The 21195-nt window shown below is 50.9% G+C and overlaps 1 protein-coding gene and 2 long non-coding RNA genes across 4 annotated transcripts in view; 1 reads left to right on the plus strand and 2 right to left on the minus strand.

The window, feature by feature from the left end:
* The window catches only part of LOC110344160 (uncharacterized), a 44231-nt gene extending 26584 nt beyond the window's left edge, over window positions 1-17647 (minus strand). Inside the window, exon 1 of the long non-coding RNA XR_002386511.2 lies at window positions 17535-17647. This is a non-coding gene — a long non-coding RNA (uncharacterized LOC110344160). The remainder of the gene's footprint in view (window positions 1-17534) is intronic.
* Window positions 4242-8764, minus strand: LOC110344159 (uncharacterized). Its single transcript, XR_002386510.2, has 2 exons — window positions 8601-8764; window positions 4242-4417 (listed from the first exon to the last, which is right to left on the minus strand). It is a non-coding gene; the product is annotated as an uncharacterized LOC110344159 (long non-coding RNA).
* Window positions 8785-17716, plus strand: Tbc1d21 (TBC1 domain family member 21). 2 transcript variants are annotated; one of them, XM_004855496.4, is made up of 11 exons: window positions 8834-9017; window positions 11476-11583; window positions 11724-11827; window positions 13550-13644; window positions 14089-14199; window positions 14273-14373; window positions 15273-15369; window positions 15668-15768; window positions 16477-16593; window positions 17143-17226; window positions 17565-17716. In XM_004855496.4, the coding sequence occupies exons 1-11, from the start codon at window positions 8958-8960 to the stop codon at window positions 17595-17597; spliced, it is 1011 nt and encodes a 336-aa protein (XP_004855553.1). In that variant the 5' UTR covers window positions 8834-8957; the 3' UTR covers window positions 17598-17716. The 2 variants fall into 2 exon arrangements, with proteins under 2 accessions (XP_012931603.1, XP_004855553.1); XM_013076149.3 differs by lacking the exon at window positions 11476-11583 and having other exon boundaries at window positions 8785-9017.
* Window positions 17717-21195: the final 3479 nt, after the last annotated feature.

The following is a 21195-nucleotide window of genomic DNA, read 5'->3' on the forward strand; positions in this document are numbered from 1 at the left end:
TGGACTGAAACCTCTGAAACTGGGAGCAAAAACAAACCTCTCCTCCTTTAAATAGCAAGTGTCAGATGTTTTGTCCAGACGATGAGAAAGTGGCTAATACACTAACCATTTCAATAAATGCATTAAATGTTTATGTTAAAGGACACAGATTGTCAGTTTAGATTTTTAAAATCAACTCTACTATATCCTATCTATAGCAAACTCATTTTAAATACGATGTATAGATTATAAGTAAAAGGATAAAAAAATGTGCCATGAAACATTAACTTTTAAAAAAGTTAGAATGGCTATATTAATACTAGGCACAGTAGACTCCAGAGAAGGGAAATTATATTGAGGAATTTTACAAAATGATATAGGGATGGATTAAATCCACAGGCATAATGGTCTTAAATGTGTGTATACCCCACAGCAGAACTTTAAAATACATGAAGCAAAAAACTGATAGAACTGGGAGAGGGGATGGACAAATCCAATTACACTTGGAGACTTTAACAGTTATCCGTCACCAACTGATAGAGAAGTAGAGCGAAAATAAATGATATAGAAGACCTGAACAGCACTATCAACCAACTTGATCTGATTGACATTTGTAGAGCAATCTACAACCAAAAGCAGAATGTATGTTCTTTTTAAATTGCTCCAATACAGAACATATTCTGGGTCATAAGACATACTTTATCAAAATTTAAAACTGAAATAATATCAAAGCATATTCTCTGAGTATAATAGAATTAAACTAAAAATGAATAACACAGAGATGCAATAGTCTCCCCTTATCCAAGGGGATACATTCAAGACCTCCCCCTCCAGTAGGTGCTTGAAGCCTCAGATAACACCAAGCTGTGCATATAGTGTTTTTCCTATATACTCACACCTATAATAAAGTTTAATTAGTAAATTAAAATAGTAAAGAGATTAATAATAACTAGTAATAAAACAGAATAATATACTGCAATAAAAGTGATATAAATATGCTCCCCCCCCAAAAAATATCTTATTTTCCTCCAGGGCATGGTGGCACACATCTATAATCCCAGCACTCGAAAGGCTGAGGCAGGAGGATCACCATGAGTTCAAGGTCATCCTGGGCTACATAGTGAGTTCAAGGACAGCCTGAACTGCAGAGTGAGACCATCTCAAAAAACAAAAACAAATTTAAAAATTGTCAAAATATCTTTATGCTGACATAGGGATAAGTCACATCTGGGTGGATGAAGCGTGACATGTTTAAGGGCCCATAGTCCAATCACCTTCCAAAGGCCCCCACTATGACTGTATGAGGCTTTAGGAGGACATGTAGCTATAAACCATAAGGGGGGGCTATAGCTGACTTCCTGTGGGGCCTGGTGAGGGGAGGCAGGTCCCTGGGGATGTGACCTGAAAGGATTTAGTTCCCTCTCCAGCTCCTCCCTTCTCTCTCTGCTTCCCGACCACCATGATGTGAGCAGCTCTCCTCTGCCAGACCCTCCCACCATGCCTTCCTGCCTCAGAGCCAGCCAACCATGGACTGAGATCTTTAGGAAACGTAAGCAAAAATAGACCTCTCTTCTAAGTTGCGAGTGTCAGGTATTGTGTCTCGGCAATGAGGCACTGGCCAAGACACCTCTCTATGCCTCAGTTTCTCATCTGTACCATGATCCCACAGGCCAGATCCTCAACTTGGGCAGGGCTGCCTGGGCAAGGGCTGGGATGGAGTTGAACATTCAGCTTTTGAGCTGCAGAGACCCTGGTGGGAAGGGGGGGGGTCTCTCACATGCACCAGGGCTTGGAGGGAGACCTCTGCATCCCAAGGAGCGGGACTCCCATCTCCTGGGCTGCAGTGGGCTGGGCAGGCACAGAACACGTCCTCTGCAGAGACTTTGATCAGTAGCGATGACAGGATGGCTTCTGTTCTCTTTGAAGCAGCAGAAAGATCAATCTTCCTTCTTATCTCAGCCTCTCTGCACGGCTGCATCATGTGCTTCTCCAGCCACCACTCTCTGCAAACGACTGGAGCAGAGGCGGCAGTGCCAACCCAGCCATGCCCTGCCTCCCTGCCCACCCCAGGAAGAGGGGCATGAGCAGCATCTGCCACTTTGTGGCCTGCACTTGGCCTTGCCTAGAGGGTCAGAGGGAGAAGGAAACGTACGCCTCTGTACCAGAAAGTAAGACTGCCTGCAACTCTTACCCAGCTTTCGAAGGGCTCCCCTCACTGGGGCACTCCCTCTCTTTCCTTCAAAGTGTGGCTTCAAACTGTCACCTTTTGCTAAGATCTAAAGACGCTGGGCCAGGAGGCAGGAGACTGTATTCTAGCTACAGGTCTGCCTTTGATTTGCTGCATGACCTGGGGCAGGTGACTGCCCCTCTTTGGAGGTTCGTTTCCTTGGGAAGCAGAGTTGCTGTAAATGTTTTTAGGACCAACTGAAAACTCTGTGGTCAAGACCAGCCTCGGCCAGGACCAGAGTTTCATGTGGTTCAGACTATAGAACTGTCTTTCTTGGATGCTGTCCCAGAGGAATCGACTCTTTGACTTTGACCTCGACCTTATGGGCTCCTTTTTGTCTTGACAGTGTTTTTCCTCTCATTTCCCTTAGTATTGGGCAAATCTTGTTCAGAGGGACTGCAGGCAGCAGAGGTTTTCAGGGTGACTCTGCCCCAGGAAGCTGGAGGAAGACAGATCATAGGTGGGCAGCAGGTCCTCTACATGCCCCCTGGCTCCCAGAGACAGGACAAAAGGTGAGAGGAGCCCATTCCTCCACACAGATCTGTGAGCTGAGAACCCCAGCAGCCAGACACACACTCTCCCCAGGTCTCCCAGGGCACAAGATAGGACAGACCCAGACAAGGGAATGACTGGGGATGAGTGGGGAGGAAATGCGATCTGCCCTCCCGCTCTGCCCAATGCTAGAGTGTGCCAGGCCAGATCAGGAAGCTTCTCTGTGCCACCAGGACTCAAGAATGTTCCCCTTTACTTCTGCCAGTGCCCACTCAGTTCCCTCCCACCACTGCAGCACCTGGGGTCCCCTTCTGCCCAGCCCTGCCCTCCAGGATGCCCTTACACCCCCACCACACTGTCACCTTGTCCCTGGCCTCAACTTGGGGTTTCTCAAGAGAGTATCACTGGACACTGCTGCCATGACTGGTGATCCCAGGTTTCTGTGCCTATGAGGGCAGGTGTGTCTGTGTGTGTGCATGTGCACACTTTGAAGTGCAAGGTTTTTTTTCTGGTAGTGGGGATCGAACTCAGGACCTTGCACTTGTGAGGCAGGTGTGGTGCCACTGAGCTAAATCTCCTGGCCTCAATGTACAAATTTTGCACAGAGGCAAAGTGTCCTGGATTGCTTTGGTGCTGTGTTTGAGGAAGTATGTAAGTGTGGGTATGTTGTGTCATGCTGTATGTATGTTTGTATGCACACTGTGTGGGGCTGTGTGTGTTTCCATGGATCTAAATATGTTGAAGAGTGAATATTGTTGCATGGGGTCCTGCCTTTTACAGTCCTGTGTGGTGCTAAATTCGAGGAGTGCTGGATAGCATTTGCAGAATGCTACAGGTGCCGAGGGCAGTGTGTTAGACACTGGTGCCTCCTTGTCCAGAGGGGCTTCCTGTTGGCCCCTCTGCCCTGAAGGGACAGATGAGCCCTTGGCACGCAGCCCATTTGAGGGCAAGGGTCAGCAGCCACCTCAGTGATCACAGCTGAGCCTGTGGTCTTTTGCTCCCTGGGCCAGGTAGTTGCAGCAAAGAGGAACCGGCAGAGGCCTGTGAATCCTACGAGCCAGCTTTGTGGGGTGCAATGTTGTCCTGGAGCCAATGACACAATTGCCATGGATTGCGTGCTTGGCAGATGCTGGGTACTGTCCTAAGCACTCTGCAGACGTAATTAAAACCCCACAACCAATCTACAGAGGGCCTCATTTTACAGATAAGGAAACAGAGTCAGGGAAATTTAATGCCCTGGGCCATACACTACGAGTCCTAAGACTGGCATCTGACCCTAGGTCTGTTTGACTCTGAATCTCATGCTTCTCTTTCCCCATTCTGATCTACAGCTTGTTCTAGAAAGAATGGAAAAAAGAGCTCATCCTCCCCAAACCCTTCTTAGCAAACAGCCTTCGTCTCACAAAAGTGCTTGCCTTACACCCTTGATTTAAGCCTCAGAACTCTTTGGTGGGGGCAGTAGGATACGGTGAGCCAGGGAAAATAATGGGGTCCTTGCTGGGAGGAGGCCTCCAGGACTAATGGATGAGGAGTCCACACCTGGTGTTTTTGCACCCTGCTGCTTGTATTCAAGGTCCCCACGCCTTGGTCCTGCAGCTTCCATGGGAGACAGCACGGCAGGCATCTGCGGTTGAGGATGCTGGGGTGGCAGCCAGGTGAAGGCAGCACCAGATACACACAGCTGCTCTTGTCTGCACTGGGAGCTCTGCTTGTTCTTTTCTAGATTTAAGTTATAGGAGAAACGCATTATGTTTTCATTAAGAATTCATTTTGGAATGGATAGCCTTCCGAAGTGTAATTAGCCACATTATTTCTCTTCATTAGCAGTCCCTAGTGTTCGCTGGAATCTCTTGTCCTTTTTCCTCTCCATTTCCCTCTTTCCATCCTCGTTACAAGCGGGGTTGCAGTGCTTCTCCACCACCCCCAACCCCACCCTCGTCATCAACACACTCCGTTTCCTGACTGAGTGACTACCTCAAAATCTGGACAGAAGGCAGAGTCAACTCCCACTCCGAGTAGAGCTGTAGGGGCCCAGATCCCGCATCACTGCTATCAGGACAGAGGAGTCCCGACACAGAGACGCATGACACAGAGATGGCCGGCTATGGCACAGCTGGGCAGAGCTAGGAAGATTCTTGGCTCCTGAATACTAGCTGGGCAATCCCAGGCCTGTAACTTAACCTCTGTGAGGTTCCATTGTCCTCATCAGCAATATAAAGCGCTTCGTTTGAGGTATACAGCAGGTGTCAATAAGGCAGCTGTGGCTGGGATTTTCAAGGGCAAAAAGGGACTTTCTGGGGGCCAAATGAACAGGAAATACTGGCAGGCAGCAGGAAGGGCAGCATCCTGGACTGGGACAGGTGGCAGGGACAGCCATGAGGACTATCCTGGGGAGCAGGACTGGGCTGGACTGGGGCAGAGAGCGCCCTCTGGGGCTCAGGCCTCCCTTTTGACCAGAGCAGCTCCTCTGGGTCATTTCTGGCACCCAGGACAACTGGCTAGAAGGATGCTCCCCAGGGTCCCTGGGCTCTGGGAGGTGGTCTACAGCAGCAGTAACTCAGGGGGCATCCAGGGAGGCTTTTGCTACCTCTTCGCTCAGCAGAGAGCAGTCTCCCTCCACTCCACCCATGTTCCTGCTCTTGCACGCTTGTGACACATGATGTGCAGCTGTCTCCAGCACTGTCGCAAGCACTCTGGTCTGTGGAGGAAAGGGCAGAAACCCTGATGCCAAAAACCTAAACTTATCCTGGTTCCCCATGAACAGGGGCAAAGAGAAAGCACAGACTTAGCATCAAAGATCTTTGGCACTCGGCAACAAGATGGAATCAGAGTGTGTGTGATTTCCACGAAGAGCTGAGAGCCCTAGACTTAGGCAGCCCTGGGCAGATGTCTTTGAAGGGGCTGACACCTGTCAGTAGGGACACAGTTGTATGGCATTTCAGAGCCATGTCCTGTTGCGTTGACATGAAGGGAAGGAGCTAGAGTCAACTTGGTTTCTTTTATAGTAATCCTGGTCCCTTAGGTTCCTGGGGACATGCAGAGAAGCAGAAACGGGCAGGCTCATAGGATCTTTGAGCTTAGGCATGGATGTTACTACAAGCTTTGCAGAAGCAAGTGGCACCTTGTCTAGAGTTGAGTGCATAGAAGGAAATTTTCATGCTGATGTTTATAGATGAGTCCCAGGCATTAGTAGTAATGGCCATGCTGGGGCTAACAGCAGTGCCCATGCACTGGGTGCCTCTCTGCTCCTGGGCTATGTGGGGGCCCTTTTCCCTCTTCAGCTTCCTTCCCGTTAGTGCCAGAGGCTGCTTTCCTCTCCCTGGTGACACAGAGCAGGGTGCTGGGACTCAGACAGAGGAAGAGATGGTGTCAAGGCAATGATGAGTCGTTCCCACCTCCAGGGAGGAGTCTCATTGTGTGGGGGACAGCAAATGGCATAACAATGCCTGCCGCCAGGGGCAGCAGTCTCTGTGTCAACCCACTCCATGGTTGGCGGGTGTCGCCAAGGAAGACGACACGACTCACACAGGCACTGCTGGATGGAACTAGGCTGAACTCACATAGAGAAGAGGCAGATCAAGTGGGTGTCCTCATGGGTAGAGGCCTCAGCCTGCAGCCACCCCAGGGTGATGGTTCACACCACCCCTCTCGGGCTGCAGGTAAAGAATTCCCTCTCCCTCTTCCTGGCACAGACACAGCATAGGGCTTGGCCAGGTGCCAGATGCCACGCATGCTTAAGCAGAACAAAGGCACACATGTTGAGCCTGGAGTAGGGAACCTTACTCCCACCTAGGGGACGAGCCCACTGGCTGAGGGCCCCTTGGCCCAGGCCACGCTGGGGAGGCTGAGCGGGGGGGGGGGGGCATGCAGAGACTGGGGTAGGGTCTGGATTTGAACCCAGTTGCCTAGGCACTTCCTCACTTCATGAACACCCTCTCTGTCCCAGGCACCTTTGAGGGCTCCCCTCCTTCCTCACCAGCAGAGCCCCCTCAGTGTATGTATCCAAGGAAAGATGGGCTGGGAGGTTTCCTTCCTCCCAGGACTTGGCTAATGCAAACACCAAGAATGATATCTTACAGCCTGGGAGTCTTGTGCCCTGAAGAATCTCCGTGCAGAAATTTAAAGCAGGAAGCTGCATTCCCACAAGAGAGGGAGAAATGCACAAAAGAAGTCATGCATGGGCCTCTAAAGTCCTTCAGCTATTATGTACAGAAATGGATGTGGTAAGGACCATTTAGCCCAAGGAAAAAATAGACACATGTAAATCCCGCTCGCGAATTTGGAAAAGAAGGAGGGAAAGAGGAGAGACCAAGTTGCTTTTTGCTTGGGCGCAGGGTCCTGCAATTCTGTTTTGCAGTTGAGGCCTCTGGAACCTGAGCTTGCTAGCTAATTGGGAGAGAGTTATGACCTACAATTTGCACACGGGGAGCCAGAGGTCAGAGGAACTTCGGTAGATGATCTACCTCGCCACATTCATTTTAGAAGCTTTGTCAGGTTTAGCACTCAGATTTCTCCAACTCCCTGCTTGGTCTTCCCCGGGAAACTTGCAGTTCCTTCCCTATGTCTCCAATGCTAATGTGGGGGAACAGAGGCATCTGTCACCCCTAAGGGTAACATCCCCACCAAATCTTCTGCCCCCACATTTACTTTGGAAAGTTCCACAGACCTCTGAATGAGGCCTTCCTGATGTGCAAGGAGTCCTCTTCCTAGTCTAGCCCTTCCCTACTTCATGCTGCTCATCTCCTGCCCTCTGAAGACCCAGGGGCAGCAGGTGCAGGAAGAGGCACCTAGCGCCACCTGCCTATATCAGGGTGGGTGGCGGAGCCGGGAAGATTGTAAGGTGCTGGATGTAAAAGCCCTGTGCCCACGGGGATTTAGCTCAGTGGTTCCGGCGCCTGCCTCAAAAGTGAAAGGTCCCGAGTTCGATCCCTGGTACCAAAAAAAACAAACAAAAAAGCCCTGTGCCCAGTGCTGCAGGCCAGCAGAACTGTCCCAGTGCACAAGACAATGAATCGCGTCCACCCAGGACCTCCACAGGGACGCTGATTCATTGTGCTAACGAGACACCAGCCAGAAGTTGATTGTACTCTGATTTCATGGCTGGGGAATCTGTGGCTCAGAGTGGAGGGGGCATCTAAATTTGAAGTCAGAGTCCAAATTCCACCTTGGAGCTTCTGATTCACATTCGATTTGTCTCATTACTATTATCTGCTAATGGCTAAGAATGCTTTCAAGTCAGATGGGTCCCGAGTAACAACTCAAGCAGTCCATAAGGTGGAGAATGGTGATGCTGGAGCCCACAGGAGCCAGCTTTCTAGATCCACTCAGCTAACATGGCTGCAGGGTATGGTGGTGCAGTGTGATATCAAGATCCTGTCTTCAAAAAACAAAACAGATAGCAGGACTGGTATTGGAAGGGGAATGCACAGCATCTGACCTCGATGCTGGTCTGTAGGAACTTAGGGTAAGAGGGAGATGGGACATGCAGAAATCTTCATAACTCGTAGTGGGAAGTGAGAGGTGATCCCAGAGAGCATCACTTATCCTTATTCCATGAAATCATTCATTCAGTTGGTACCCAGACCAACAGTCTTTAAGTTAGCTAAGACTTGGGCACTGTCTTAAGTGCTTTGGATATGAAGATAAATGAAACAAAATTAGTCTCTACCTCCAGAAACTTCCATCTAAATACTAAATCTGAGGCACTTCGGGAGATTCATAAAGATCCATTACCCGCCCCCCAACAGAATGATATTCAATCTTTGAAAGTAGCCCCCAAACATCAGAAGCCCAGCTGCTAGATATCTTCCAGGTTGGAGTCCTTTAGTATTGGTCTGGTGAAATGGCAAACTGAGGGAGTCCGAGGAAGAGCCAGAAACAAGGAGAAAGGCCTCACACCTACCTCTGCCAGGCAGCCCACCCAGATCCCCACGCGCTTTGAATCCAGTCTCCATGGAAGATTCCACGATACACGGACATTTTTCTGGTTGGCCAGCGCATTCTGTCCCTTGGCTCCAGTCTCTCTCCCTGCAGGTGAGGGCCTCCATGTGCCAAGGTCATTGTGATGCGGGTTCCAGGGCCCCTGTGACACGAAGTTACCCGCCCCGCTCAAGCCTGAGATGTCCATCTGGAGAGGCCCGTTCCTCTGGGAAATGCAACTCCTCTCCTGAAGGCAGCTCACCTTCCCCTGCTCATTAAGCCTCCAAGCGAGTTCCGAGTTCCCCTCAGGGGCTGCCATGAAGACAGTCTGCAGGGGTCAATGACCACTCTCTCTCCCGAGAACAGCCTGTCGGCCAGGCAGTCGGCCTCCTTCATCCTGGTACATGGCCCTCCCCAGCCCCCCAGTCCTTCCTCCCCAGCCTCTGGGTTGCAGGTGGCCCTCTTCCTCTGCTGGGTGGGACCCTGAGCTCACCAGCTGGGCTGGTTGTACCTTGGCCTTTCCATCAGTACCAACAACAGTATTGAGACAGCTGTATCCCCTCTCCCTATATCCCCAAGCCAGTGCTACTTTCTCCCCAGATGTGTCATTCTGACTTTACTGAGTTTCAGATCTGCGAATCTGCAAATTCACTCCTGAATCAAGCTGGTAAATTTTCTTTGGTGCTTTTGCCAACAATTTTGGTATGCTGCCACCAGGCGGCAGTAAGGCTTTTGTTAGAAGGTGGCTCCAAACCCAGTTAATAAAATGCATCTATTCCTTAGAAGTTGGCCTCAGTCATAAAAATTTTCCATCCAGTATTTCTCAAAATCATAATTCCTAATTATAATGACCTTAACCAATCTCAAGTCTCATTAATCATAGTGATTAAAAGAGTGATACATAAAAACATGCAAAATGGGCATCTCTTTCCCTGAGTTTTAAATGTTACTGCTTTATTGTAGATGATCACCAGGTCTTAATTTGAATTTTTTTTATATCTTCCTTCCATTCTCTGAACTCCAAGAAGGCTGATAGTAATAAAATAAGCTGTCACACAGCATTTACTGTGCACAACGACTGTGCTGAATGCTTTATTTATAGTGATCCATTCTCACAGCAACCTGGGGGGTGAATGACGCTGTTATCCCTCTGTTGTAAATAAGAAAATTGAAGCACAGAGACTTCATAATCTAGTGACAGTCACAGAGCTAGTGAGTGGCAGAGCAGGCATTGAGACCCAGGCAGTGGGCTGGGAAGCCTGGCGATTCTGAAAACGTGGAAGTAGTCACTGATGGTTAGTTGGGCCCCGGTGTCAGGGACAGCTTGCTTCCCACGGGTAGACTAAGGTCAAATTTCTTTCTACTTTTTCCCTCCAGTGCTTGGAATTGCACCCAGGGCCTTGCATATGTTAAGTAAGCATTCTGCCACTGAGCCACATTCCCAGCCCTTTACATTTCTTTGTACCTCCCTGGCCCTCTTCGGAAGATAGAGCATCTACAAATTATTCAAGAATGTCTTTTGCAGTCTAGCCCCTCCAAACATGCAGTTAGTGGGATTATCCCTATCTGTGCCTGTGAGCTCTTATTATTACTTCCCAGTGCTGTATTTCCTGTGGCTGCCCTGTTCCTTCATGGCCCATGGGTCAGGAGCATCATCAGTTCCCTCAGAACTTGATAGGAATGCATTTAGGCTGCACCCCCAAATTTCAGAATTAGAATCTTCAGGTTAAGAAGACCCTCAAATGATTCATATACAAACTCAATTTTGAGTCACATCTGTCCAAATTCAGGAATTAAGGGGAAGTCAGGAGTAGGTTTTATCAGATGTGTGTCTGCCCATCAGCACCTCACTGTCTGCAAGGTGGATTTCAATGCACATTGAAATGCGCAACATGGAGGGGATACCCTAGGAAAACAGGCATCTTTCCCTAGTCCAACAGGATCTCTAACACCTAGTTATTATTTTGTAAACATTTCTAATTGCTTTGCATATGATGCAATTACTTTCCCCCAACACATCACACACACCCCCACACACATACACCTCTCTCTCTCTCTCTCTCTCTCTTACACACACCTTATCTAAACTAGAATCCATTCTGCATGGTGAACTGTTTTACATTTCCAAGCAAGATAAACTGAACCCAGGAGTATGTTTCCTTAGTGCTTATCTTATATCCTGTCCTGCTATCAAAGTGGCATACATGATAGAAAACTTTGAAAATACAAGAAAAAAGGAAAATTACTTGTACTTCTATTATTCAAAGATAATCATGGCTTTGTTTAGAGAAGGGTTTTTTCCTAGTCTTTTTTCTAAAATTTTACAGTGGTTAATGCCCAATGTATTATAGTTACGTGGTGCAGTTTTTATAACAACATAACAGACATAGTACATACACAGGTAGTACTTACTGTAAGTACTATGGTATGACTACAGAGCATAATCAATAGTACTGCAAATATTATAGAGGATAGTACACAGGTAATACTATAAATGCTATCATAGTACTATAGAGTATAGGACATGGAATACTGAATATCTAATTTTGTATTCTGCTTTTTTTCTGTTAACATTTGTATTTTTCCAGATTATTCATCCCTTGTAAACATCTATTTATATGTCTCACAATGCTCTATTGAGTATCTACACCATAGTTTATTTAACTATTCCTTTATTGCAGAACAGTAATGTGTGATGAAAATTATTGTGCATTCAGGATTTTTTCTACTTATTTTCAGTAATTTCCTTGTGAGTCAGAAGCTGTAAGTTTTGATTCCTATTGAAAAGCCCAGAGGCTATCATTTTAAAAATTGCTTTAAACTAAAAGACAAGCCAAAGGCCCCCTTGTCCTTGCCAGGCGAAGAGAAAACCACCTATTGACAAGACAGAATGGAGTAGCTTCTTTGATGAGAATGGTTACTTGGCCAAGTCCGGGGACTTCATTTGTGTTAACATCCTAGAGAGGGTATGGTCTGCAAGCTCCCCTTGGCCTTCCCTGCAACTGGGGGCACACAGGAGGCAGGGGGCAGATGCAGGAATGGGCAGAGCCCTTGAGGAGGCCTCTGGAGGGCCGATGGCCTCCTGCCTCCCGCCTCCCACCCCCAGGGCCTGGATCCTGGAGTCAGGACGGAAGCCTGGAAGTTCCTCACCGGCTACTACTCGTGGCAGAGTTCCCAGGACGAACGGCTCACAATGGACAGCACAAGGAGGTAGAACATTCTCCATCTTCCACAGCACAGGGTGGTGGGGCTGCGGTCCATCCCTCTTAGCCCCTAGCCCTGCATTCTGCCCTCCCTAGAGCCTGTGCATTCGGCCTTGAAACTGCGCAGAGCCACTTCCCCCACTTTTCCCTGGGCCTCAACCCAGCTCCCACCCACAGCTGAGCTGGGCCTCCTGGGTCTCAGCTCTATCTGTATCTGTAACCCCAGGCCCAGTGCCTGACTGGTAACATTACAATACCACACACTTCAGGGCCTTTCTTCACCCCAGTACCCCTGTCCCAGCACCTTGAATTCCCATTGCACCAGCCGCCTGGCTGACACCTCATTTGTCCACTTCCCCCCAACATTGCCCTGCACAGGCCACATCTGCACTCCTCCCTGCTCTTGGTTCACTCTGTCCCCTCCACCCACAATGCCGTCCCCATCATCTGCCTATCAAACTCCATGCTTAGCTGGACATGGTGGCACAAACTCGTAATCCCAGCCACCTGGGAGGCTGAAGCAGGAGGATTACAAGTTCCAGCCCAGCCTGGGCAACTTAGTAAGATCCTGACCCAAAATAAAAAGGGGATAGGTGCTGGGGATGGAGCTCAGTTCAAAGCCCTTGAGTTCAGTCCCCAGTGGCAACAAAACACTCCACTCTTCCTTCAAGGCCTGGATGAGACAGGGCACTTTCTCTGAATAGCCCTTCCTGATCTTCCAAGGGAGCCAGGAGGAAACAGTTAGGTTCTGTACACAAGTGGCCTGCAAACTTGGATAGCTTTGCTTATGGAAGCTGAGTTCAAAGCCCAGCACTACCATGTACACTCCAGGTAGACTTGCCCTGAACTTTACCACCGACCTCTTGGTTCCCCCCCGTAAAATGGGCCAATGATACGTTTCATGGACTGGTTCTAAGAGTCAAGTAAGAGAACACAGGTCAGTCACCCTGCACAGGGGAGGAAAGCTGGGTTTTATAGTTCTGGGGGCCAGAAACCCCAAGCAAGGTGTAGGCTTCCTCCAAGGGTTCTGGGAGAGAATCCTTCCTCACTTTCCTGTGTCTGCAGCACCAGATGTCCCCTGGCTGGTGGCTGCATCCCTCTCATCTCTGCCTGCAAGGTCACCTGAACTCTGCCCTGTGTCTTATAAGGACACTTGTCATTGGATTTAGGGTCCACCTGGAGAATCCATAATAAATAGCCTCCTCTTGAGATCTTTAATCACGTCTGCAAAGACTCTTGTTCCAACCAAGGCCACACTTGGGTCTTGGTGCAGGAGTGGTCACCTACCTATGCTCCAACCTACCATATGACATCCAGTAACTCTGTGACCAAGACCCACTGGCCACCAGTCAGCCCTGCACACCAGCTACTGATGAGTACACCCAACATCATCTCATCTGATCCTTCCAACCCTGAGGCACAGGGGCCAGGACAAGTCCTACTCTGCAGACAGGAAACAGGCTCAGAGAGGAAGGTGACAGCCCCAAGCTTTGGCCCCAGCTGCAGATGCCCCATTATTAAGCTGCAGTGCCAGGATTCACATGTTGCGACTGCACTGCAGAACCTGGGAAGTGCCAGGACCATAGTAGAGGGTGCTTCGGCCTGGCATGAGCTGAGACCAGAGAAAGCATCACAGGTCGGGCAAAGTGGGCAAGGCCACTGTACCCCCTTGAAATTGGCAGCTGCTGCTGCATGGAATTCCCCCACCCCAGTGGTGTCATCCTGGCAGGAAGAACTACGAGGCCCTGTGCCAAATGTATGAGAAGATTCAGCCCCTTCTGGAGAATTTGCACCGGAACTTTGCCGAGACTCAATACAACATTGGTGAGTAGAGTGGGTAGGAGGCTGGGCAGAGGGAAAGGTCAGAGCCAGCCTGCCTCACTCTTAGCGAATTCTGGGGACAGAAGGTTATAGGATTTTCCCAGCCACTCCTTGGTTAATCCACCTACCCTGTCTGTAGATGTCCCTATGTGCCCAGCACCATTTCCTTGCCATGCACTATTCCTGCTACATTGTCTTCCTCTCCTCCTTCCTTGGTCTTGAACCAGGCTGGATTTGAATTGGATGCTGGGGTGGGGGCTGTTCCTGGAAGAGCTCATGGCCTGACTAAAGGTCCGGAGGTGGAGAAAAGCAGCAGTCAGTGTGTCATGTGGAGCTGAGCTCTTTCCCCGGGATGTCCCAGGCCCTGCCTTACTGGGTGAGGGATTAAGTTGCCCATGAACCCTCTGCTGGAAGCGGTCTGGTGCCACCTACCCATCCCCAACCTAGCATGTGACATCCAGAAGCTCTATGACAAAGACCCACTGGGCAATGTCCTGGTGGACAAGAAGAGGCTGGAGAAGACCCTGCTGCTGAGCTATGTATGCAACACCCAGGCAGGTGAGTGGAGGAGGGCCACGTCCAGCTGCTGCCAGGTGCCCAGGTGCCCCTCTTCACAGTGCCCCCTCCACAGAGTACCAGCAGGGCTTCCATGAGATGGTGATGCTCTTCCAGCTCATAGCAGAGCACGACCACGAGACCTTCTGGCTCTTTCAGTTCTTCCTGCAGAAAACGGTGAGGGCTGGGGGGAACCCCGGCCCCGGCCCTCCCTGTGACAGTCATGCCCATGTCAGCCACTCCTTCAGCCCCTAAACACTCTTGGGGGGCACAAAGAAGCCTTGGGGGGGGTGTTCAAGAGTGGGGCCCTGGAATGGAGAAGGCCTTAGAACGTGAGTGGTGTGACCAGGCCGGGGAATGGCGCCCTCTGCTGGGATTGCCCTCCCCAAACACTCTCCATCCTGCCAATCCTCAGCCTCCAGAAGAAAATCCAGCAACATTAGCCAGGCCTTCAAGGCCTCCTCTTTGGTCTTGCTTCTCAGTGTTTCCTCCAGGTGGCTTGAGGCAACTCAGCTGTGCCCAGTGCACGCCCCTGCTCTGTCCAGGTTGAGAGGCTTTGAAGGCGCTGCTCCTGGAGCACCCCCTTCCCTAGGAAGCCTTTCCTCGGGACCTGGGAGAAGCTGCCCAGTCCCCCACCCTCCCTGCCCCTCCCCTGACCTTACCCCGCCCTTCTCCCACTCTCCCCCACCCTGCTTCACTCCTCTCTCTCGCTCCCCCGCCCTCCCCTACTCCTGCAATAATATGCTGTCCTTGTCTCCATTGGCTCTGGTGCAGTAGTATTGGGTGTGTCAAGTGGTCACTGGGTTCAGGAGATTGTGAGCCACTTTTGAGACATTTCTGTGTCCCCACCACACCCTCGGGCACACACATTATGATGCACCCGGACACACACGCTGTCACCCAGAGGTGCACACGTATGCTGACCAGCACGCCTGCACAAACATAGATAAAGTGTGTGCTTGCCTGGATCACGCATACATGCAGGGACACCACACACGGCCCCTCCAGAGTTGGAGCCAAGGAGGGCGGAGCTGAGGAGGAGACTCAGTTTCCCTCCGTGGTCCCGCCCTGTGCAGGAGAACAGCTGTGTCATCACCATCGGGGTGGGCAAGAACCTGGACATGCTCAGCCGCCTCATCGCTCTCCTGGACCCCACATTTTCTGAGCACTTGCGTGCATGGACCCCACTCAGGCAGGGAGAGGAGGGGAGGGCAGGGGAGGGGAGGGGAGGGGAGGGGCAGCTCTGGGGACGTGTCCAGGCCCTGGGAGGAGAGGGCTGGGGTCTGCCCCGGTGAACATGGCCCCAGTCTCCGGGGATGGTTGGGACAGTCACAGCTATGGTTGCCACGGTTCCCAAGGGGTCCATGTGCTCTGTGTGTGTGGCTTTGAGTGTGTGGTCCCCTGACTCCCCTGACTCCCCTGACTCCCCTGACCATGACCTCCTGGGTGGCACCTGCTTCTCTCTTCACAGAAGGGAAGGGCGTGGGCGCAGTACAGGCCCTCTTCCCTTGGTTCTGCCTCTGCTTCCAGCATGCCTTCAAATCCTTTGATGATGTCTGGCGGCTCTGGGAGGTGAACGCTTGGCTGGGGACACCGGGGATAGGTCCCCACCCCAAGTGGCCAGTTTCCCGTCTCTCCCCCGTTCCTGGCCTTGGATGTAGTTCAGTGGCTCAGTGGCGCAGGATTTTGTTGGCCCCACAACCCTGCTCCTTCCTATCCATCTCTTCATCCCTCGCTAAGCCCTGGCAGCCTGCACCCTGCCCCCACTCTCATTTGGCCTTCCCCTCCTCCATGGTGCTGGCTGCACTCAGAGCCCCTCGGCCTCTGCCCACAGCCCTGGGCCGTCAGCAGGTGTACTTCCTTGGGAACAGCTTGCCATCATCACTGCCCATAGGATCCAGCCCAACCATCAGCCTGGCATTCAGTGCCCTGCAAGTCAGCGCCCACCTGTCTCACACCGCTCCCTGGCCTGCTTGTCTTCCTGCCCAAGTCCCTGACCATCTCCAAGCCTTGGGGCACACCCCTCGATTGTTGAGCTCCCATCAACTCTTGCCCAGTCTCACATGAACCCCCATCCTCTGCACCATGAATTCTTAGAGGCCTCTATCTCTGAAACCTCCAGTAGCTGTAGCCATGTCTAGAACCCCAGGGTGGGCAAATGAATGAATGAGCAGTGAGGCCCAGGATAGGCTGGCCCTGGACACTGGTGGGTGGGTGGATGCCTCATCATCTCAAAGGGTCTCTAGTCCAGGCTCCTACCCCATCCCCCAAACTCCTCAGGTCCTGCTGACTGGGAAGCCCTGCCGGAACCTGCAGGTGCTGGTGGCCTATAGCATGCTGCAGATGGTGCGCGAGCAGGTGCTGCTAGAGGGCATGAGTGGTGACGCCATCCTCCTGGTGAGCCACCCTCGGCCATCCTCCTCCCACCTCTGGAGGCCCCAACACCCCACCTATCCCAGTGGAAGGGCCCAGGCTCCTGGAGTGCTGGACTTCCCTTGACCCTGGCCCCCAGGCAGGAAGACTGGGAAGAGCTCTCTGCTGAGGGCTTTGGACACCGGAGGGCTCTGTACCTCCTGACCAGCCCAACATCCAGTCAGTGCTTGGAACAGAGGCCTTCAATGGCTCAACCACTGCACTCGCCTGCCTCACAGGCAGCCCTTGCCCCAGGGATGCTCTTGTGGTGAAAAGACCTGGTTTCCCAACATTAAAAAAAAAAAAGTTAAACTCTTAGTTTGAAAAGAACTTTAGCTGCACCCCTATTATAATCAACTCCTTCTTGGAAGCTCCTGAAACACATAGGGGAGCCCCAGGACTCCCTAGAGCCAGTGTGGAAGCTATGCTTACCACCACCCAAAATGTACAACCACCAGCACTGTGCCAGGCAGGTCAGGGACACACACACACACACACACACACACAAACATATGCAAACATCTCTGTACATAGGCTTGCAACAACCTCATTGATCTTGACGCGGATGAACTGATCTCTGCTGCCTGCATGGTTTATGCTGAGCTCATCCAAAAGGATGTAAGTGGCCTCATGCTTTCTCCTCCTCCTCCTCCTCCTCCTCCTCCAAGAAGCCTTCCCTGATCACCCACGCCAGGCAGTCAGCTTCAGAGACAGTCTGTGCTGCCAACCCATGGAGGTTTCTCTGCATGGTCTTCTGCTGCTTCCATGTGGAACCCAGGCTTCCTGGGCAGGCTGTGTGCCCAGATATCATGGCCCTTGCCCCTTATTCTCTATGTCCATCCCAGGGACCTGGGGACCCAGAGGCTCAGGAATGGTCACTGGCTGGTCAAACTGAAGAAGGAAAGCAGTAGAGCATGTCCACTCACCTCATGCCTGGGGATCCTCCCCTTCCTCAGGTTCCCCAGCCACTGAAAGATTTCTTTCTCTGAAGACACTGACACCCATGATAAACAGATGCCCTCGATGCACAGGGTGACCTTGAACGAGATGACAAAGTCAGGACCAAGCCGGATGGAGTGTGAGGATGCGGGTGCCAGTAATACAGCCGTCTACACAGAGCCTGTGGATAGTTTGCGTCTCTTTTGACCTCGGGGGTGCAGGAGGACTGAGGGGCCTGTTGGCGAGCTGTCCGCTGTGCACCCAGAGAGGGCACAGGACGAGCCCTCTCTGGACAAGCTGGTATGGGCAGCAAGTCTCTCGATGGAGAATTTTCTAAGGCAGCAATGCGAGGATCTGAGTGAATCCTTAAGGGTAACACTGAACTTGAGATCCCTCCAAATGATCCTGGAAGACAATACTGAACATGTCTCAGAAGGATTAGTCCACACTAGGACTCTGGTCACCAGAGAAGTCTCTTCCTGGGCCTCTCCTGCCCTGATTCCCAATCACACAACCAAGTCCTTTTCCCACGATCTGCGGAAGGACCGGCCCAGTCTCTGACCAGCAGGCAGGTCCTTCATAATTGCACCTTCGTGTCTCAGCCTGCAAGGGTCTCCTGAAGCTGTCTGTGCTTTTCATTTTCAGCTTCACCCCGCTTTCTCCCAGGAATGCCGTGGGCTCTTGCCCAGGCAGCAAGCCCCATGCCCATCCTCCCTATGTTTGGGGGGCCCAAGACATGGAGGTTAGCCAGAAGCATTGTGGCTGCTGGGTGTCACACACACACACAGCCTTGCCCACTGGCCACACCTTTTCAGGAGGGCAGATGGCTGGGAAGGAGAAGCCTTGGGCCTGTGACAATCCCCCATCTATGGTGGCCTCTGAGTCTCTTTGCTGCTCTTTGCTGGGGTGGGGGTGCTGAAGGATGGGGCCCTGTCCCATCATATCGCCGAGGCCTCAGGAGCTTGTGTGGCTGGGCAGCGAGGCACACGGGTAAATTCATGCACTGCATTCTCCTGAGCTTTTTGTTCTCATGACAGTTGACTTAAAATAATGGTTCCTGCATGGATAGGTCTCCAAGAATGAAACTATGTGTGCATTTTACCAAAGAGCCAGGGTAGCAGAATAAGAGGTATCTTGCTGAGCTAACTTTGGCCTTGGGAAGAGAACAGTCAATAAAAACAGCAGATGTGGATTCTCTAATGGTTCTTTTGGCCTGGTGGTATTGGTTGCCCTATAATTTGGGGTTGCACACAATACCAGACATCTACTGTGATGCCTTGGTACTCATCACTAATTGGTTCCAGGAGGTGTGACAAGCACCGTAAATGATGAGTGCCAAACAGTTTTAGCTGTAAATGGGGGGGACATGTGTGCAGGAGGCTGTACCCCACTTTTCTTACTTTCTCTAAGCCCGTTCCCTCCCCAGGAAGCTTGGGGAAGACCCAAGTGCAGCCATACTCACTGGGTATTGTTTCTTTTCATTTTGAAGAGGCATAAGGAATTTTATCAGGCAGAAATTACACACTCAAAGAAAATAGAGTATGGGCCCTTGAGAGAGGTACATTATTTTCTGGAGCTGGGGATATTGTTTTTCTAGAGGGGGTGGAAGTCTGTAGAATTTGTGAGTCTATAGAAAGCTCCCTCTTGGTTCCAAGAGAAAAGGATGCGTTGGCTCCACCTATTGGTTTTGTTTTTAAAATGGGTCATCTAAGACATTTTGTTTAAAAACTTTCTTTGAACTCTCAATCTATTCCTTTATCTTTTTTTTATTGGGGTTTTTGTTGTTGTTGTTGTTCCTTTATCTTAAGAGCAGGCTCCTGCTCTTTATCAACTAAGCCAATTTATGGGCTTATGGCATCTTTAAGGGATTTGGGGTGTAATGGGCATGGAAGAAAAGAAGTATAAACAAATCTAGGGGCTATCTATATGGATAATCTTAGATTACTTAGACTGTGTCCCGAAGTTGCAGTCTTTGCAAAAGTACAATATTTAAATTACGATTTTCCTTTTCTCCTTTCTACCTATCTTTATTTCTTCTATCCTAACTCATTCCTCTCAATCCCTAGAATTTTTCCCTTATTCTTAAGGGAGGCAGAGGGGCTGAAGGTCTGTCTTCTTAGGGCTGCTTCAGCCCAGGGTTGGGAGGCACTGACCCTACCTAGCCAGGCATCAAAACTCTCGCTCTGACTGATCTAAGGAAACAAAAGAAGATGGATTTTGTTGTTTAATGAACCATCATCTTTTGATAGTCAAAGTCATAGTCCTGATGCCTCTTCACCTCCTGGAGCTGGCTCACCACAGGAAATGCCACTGGACAGAGTTCAGGGTGGTTTCCCAAAGTGGAGATGGGGAAACTTAACTCATCCTATTCATGAGGGAGGTTACAGCTTCACTGAATTCCATCTCAGAGAACTTTCAGGATTCATCAGTCAGAGGCTAAAGAGATTTATGAAGCAGAAATTAGGGTACACACTCAAAGAAACAGAGTGCAAGCCTTCAAAAGAGGCACCGCTGCATATTGTCATAAAACCAACATCAGGCTGCTGTGGACAATGCCACATTCCTTCTCCAGGATGGGGGCTGGGCTGGAGCACTGGAGTTAAAAGGGAATCAGGCTGTGGGGTGAGGAACCAAGATGGGGCTGTCAGTCCACGCATGGAACTAGCAGCAGTAAAGCCCAGGAGGCTGAAATGGGCTGAGTGTATGCAGGGAGGCCAGCCCTGGCTCTGGGGGAAAGGGGTGGAGGACAGCTGTACAGGGATCATGCCCGGTCCCTGCCTGGGCCCTGTAGCACCCTCTCCAGACACACCCAATGGCCAGAGCAGGGAGGTGGGATGGAGAAAGACCAGGGCAGAAAAAAGAAAATTTCTGGTCTGTGCCAAGGGCTGCCCTGCCACAGGCTGGCCATCAGCCACCTCACCCAAGAGGAGAAGATGATCCCTCAGACTCAGACAGCAGCACTAGGTCTATTCTGCCTGACACTGCAGCCAGGTGAGCGGTGGTGGGAGGAGTCCCGAGCAGTAGCTTTCAGTCTGCAGGTGAGAAGCATCAGAAGTGCTTTTTAAAAATAACCAATGCCCACTGATTAAACCAGAATAGCCAGCGGTGAGACCAGGGTGCTGATATTTTAAAAAAGCTCCCCAGGTGATTATCAAGTGCAGTCAGGGATGAGAACCCGTAAGAGCAGGGGGCTGATGGAGGGGATTAGTGAGATGCTCGGCTGACCCCTGCCTTCTACACACAGGAGTCCCAAGCCTGCTGGGGATAGGGAAGGACTGGCCCAAGGTCTCCCAGCAAGTGGACTTTGGCCCAGAGAGGGCACGAGTGGCTGTACGGGGTGCTGTCCTGTAGAGACACTGAGGAACAGCGCCCTCATCAGTACTGCTCCCTAGGCCACCCCCCAAAGCTCCTGCTGCCCTCCCTATGGGCTCTGGACTGGGCCTCCCCACCTCTCCACCTTACAGACCTTCCACCAAACCAAATGATTCTGCAGTTAGGCGTTCCAAGCTCTTTCTGAACCAGCACATAAAGAATCTCTTGGGGGAAATAATAAGCCCCTGAGTCTCAAAGGCCTGACCCTCACCTGCAGAGAGATGCAAATGGTACCCAACACCCACAGCGCAGCATTCAGAGGCTGTGAGCAAATGG

This window comes from Heterocephalus glaber, unplaced genomic scaffold, assembly GCF_053883595.1.
Source record: "Heterocephalus glaber isolate CG9 unplaced genomic scaffold, H.glaber_assembly_v1.0 deba00001689, whole genome shotgun sequence".
NCBI classification, from domain to species: Eukaryota; Metazoa; Chordata; class Mammalia; order Rodentia; family Bathyergidae; genus Heterocephalus; species Heterocephalus glaber.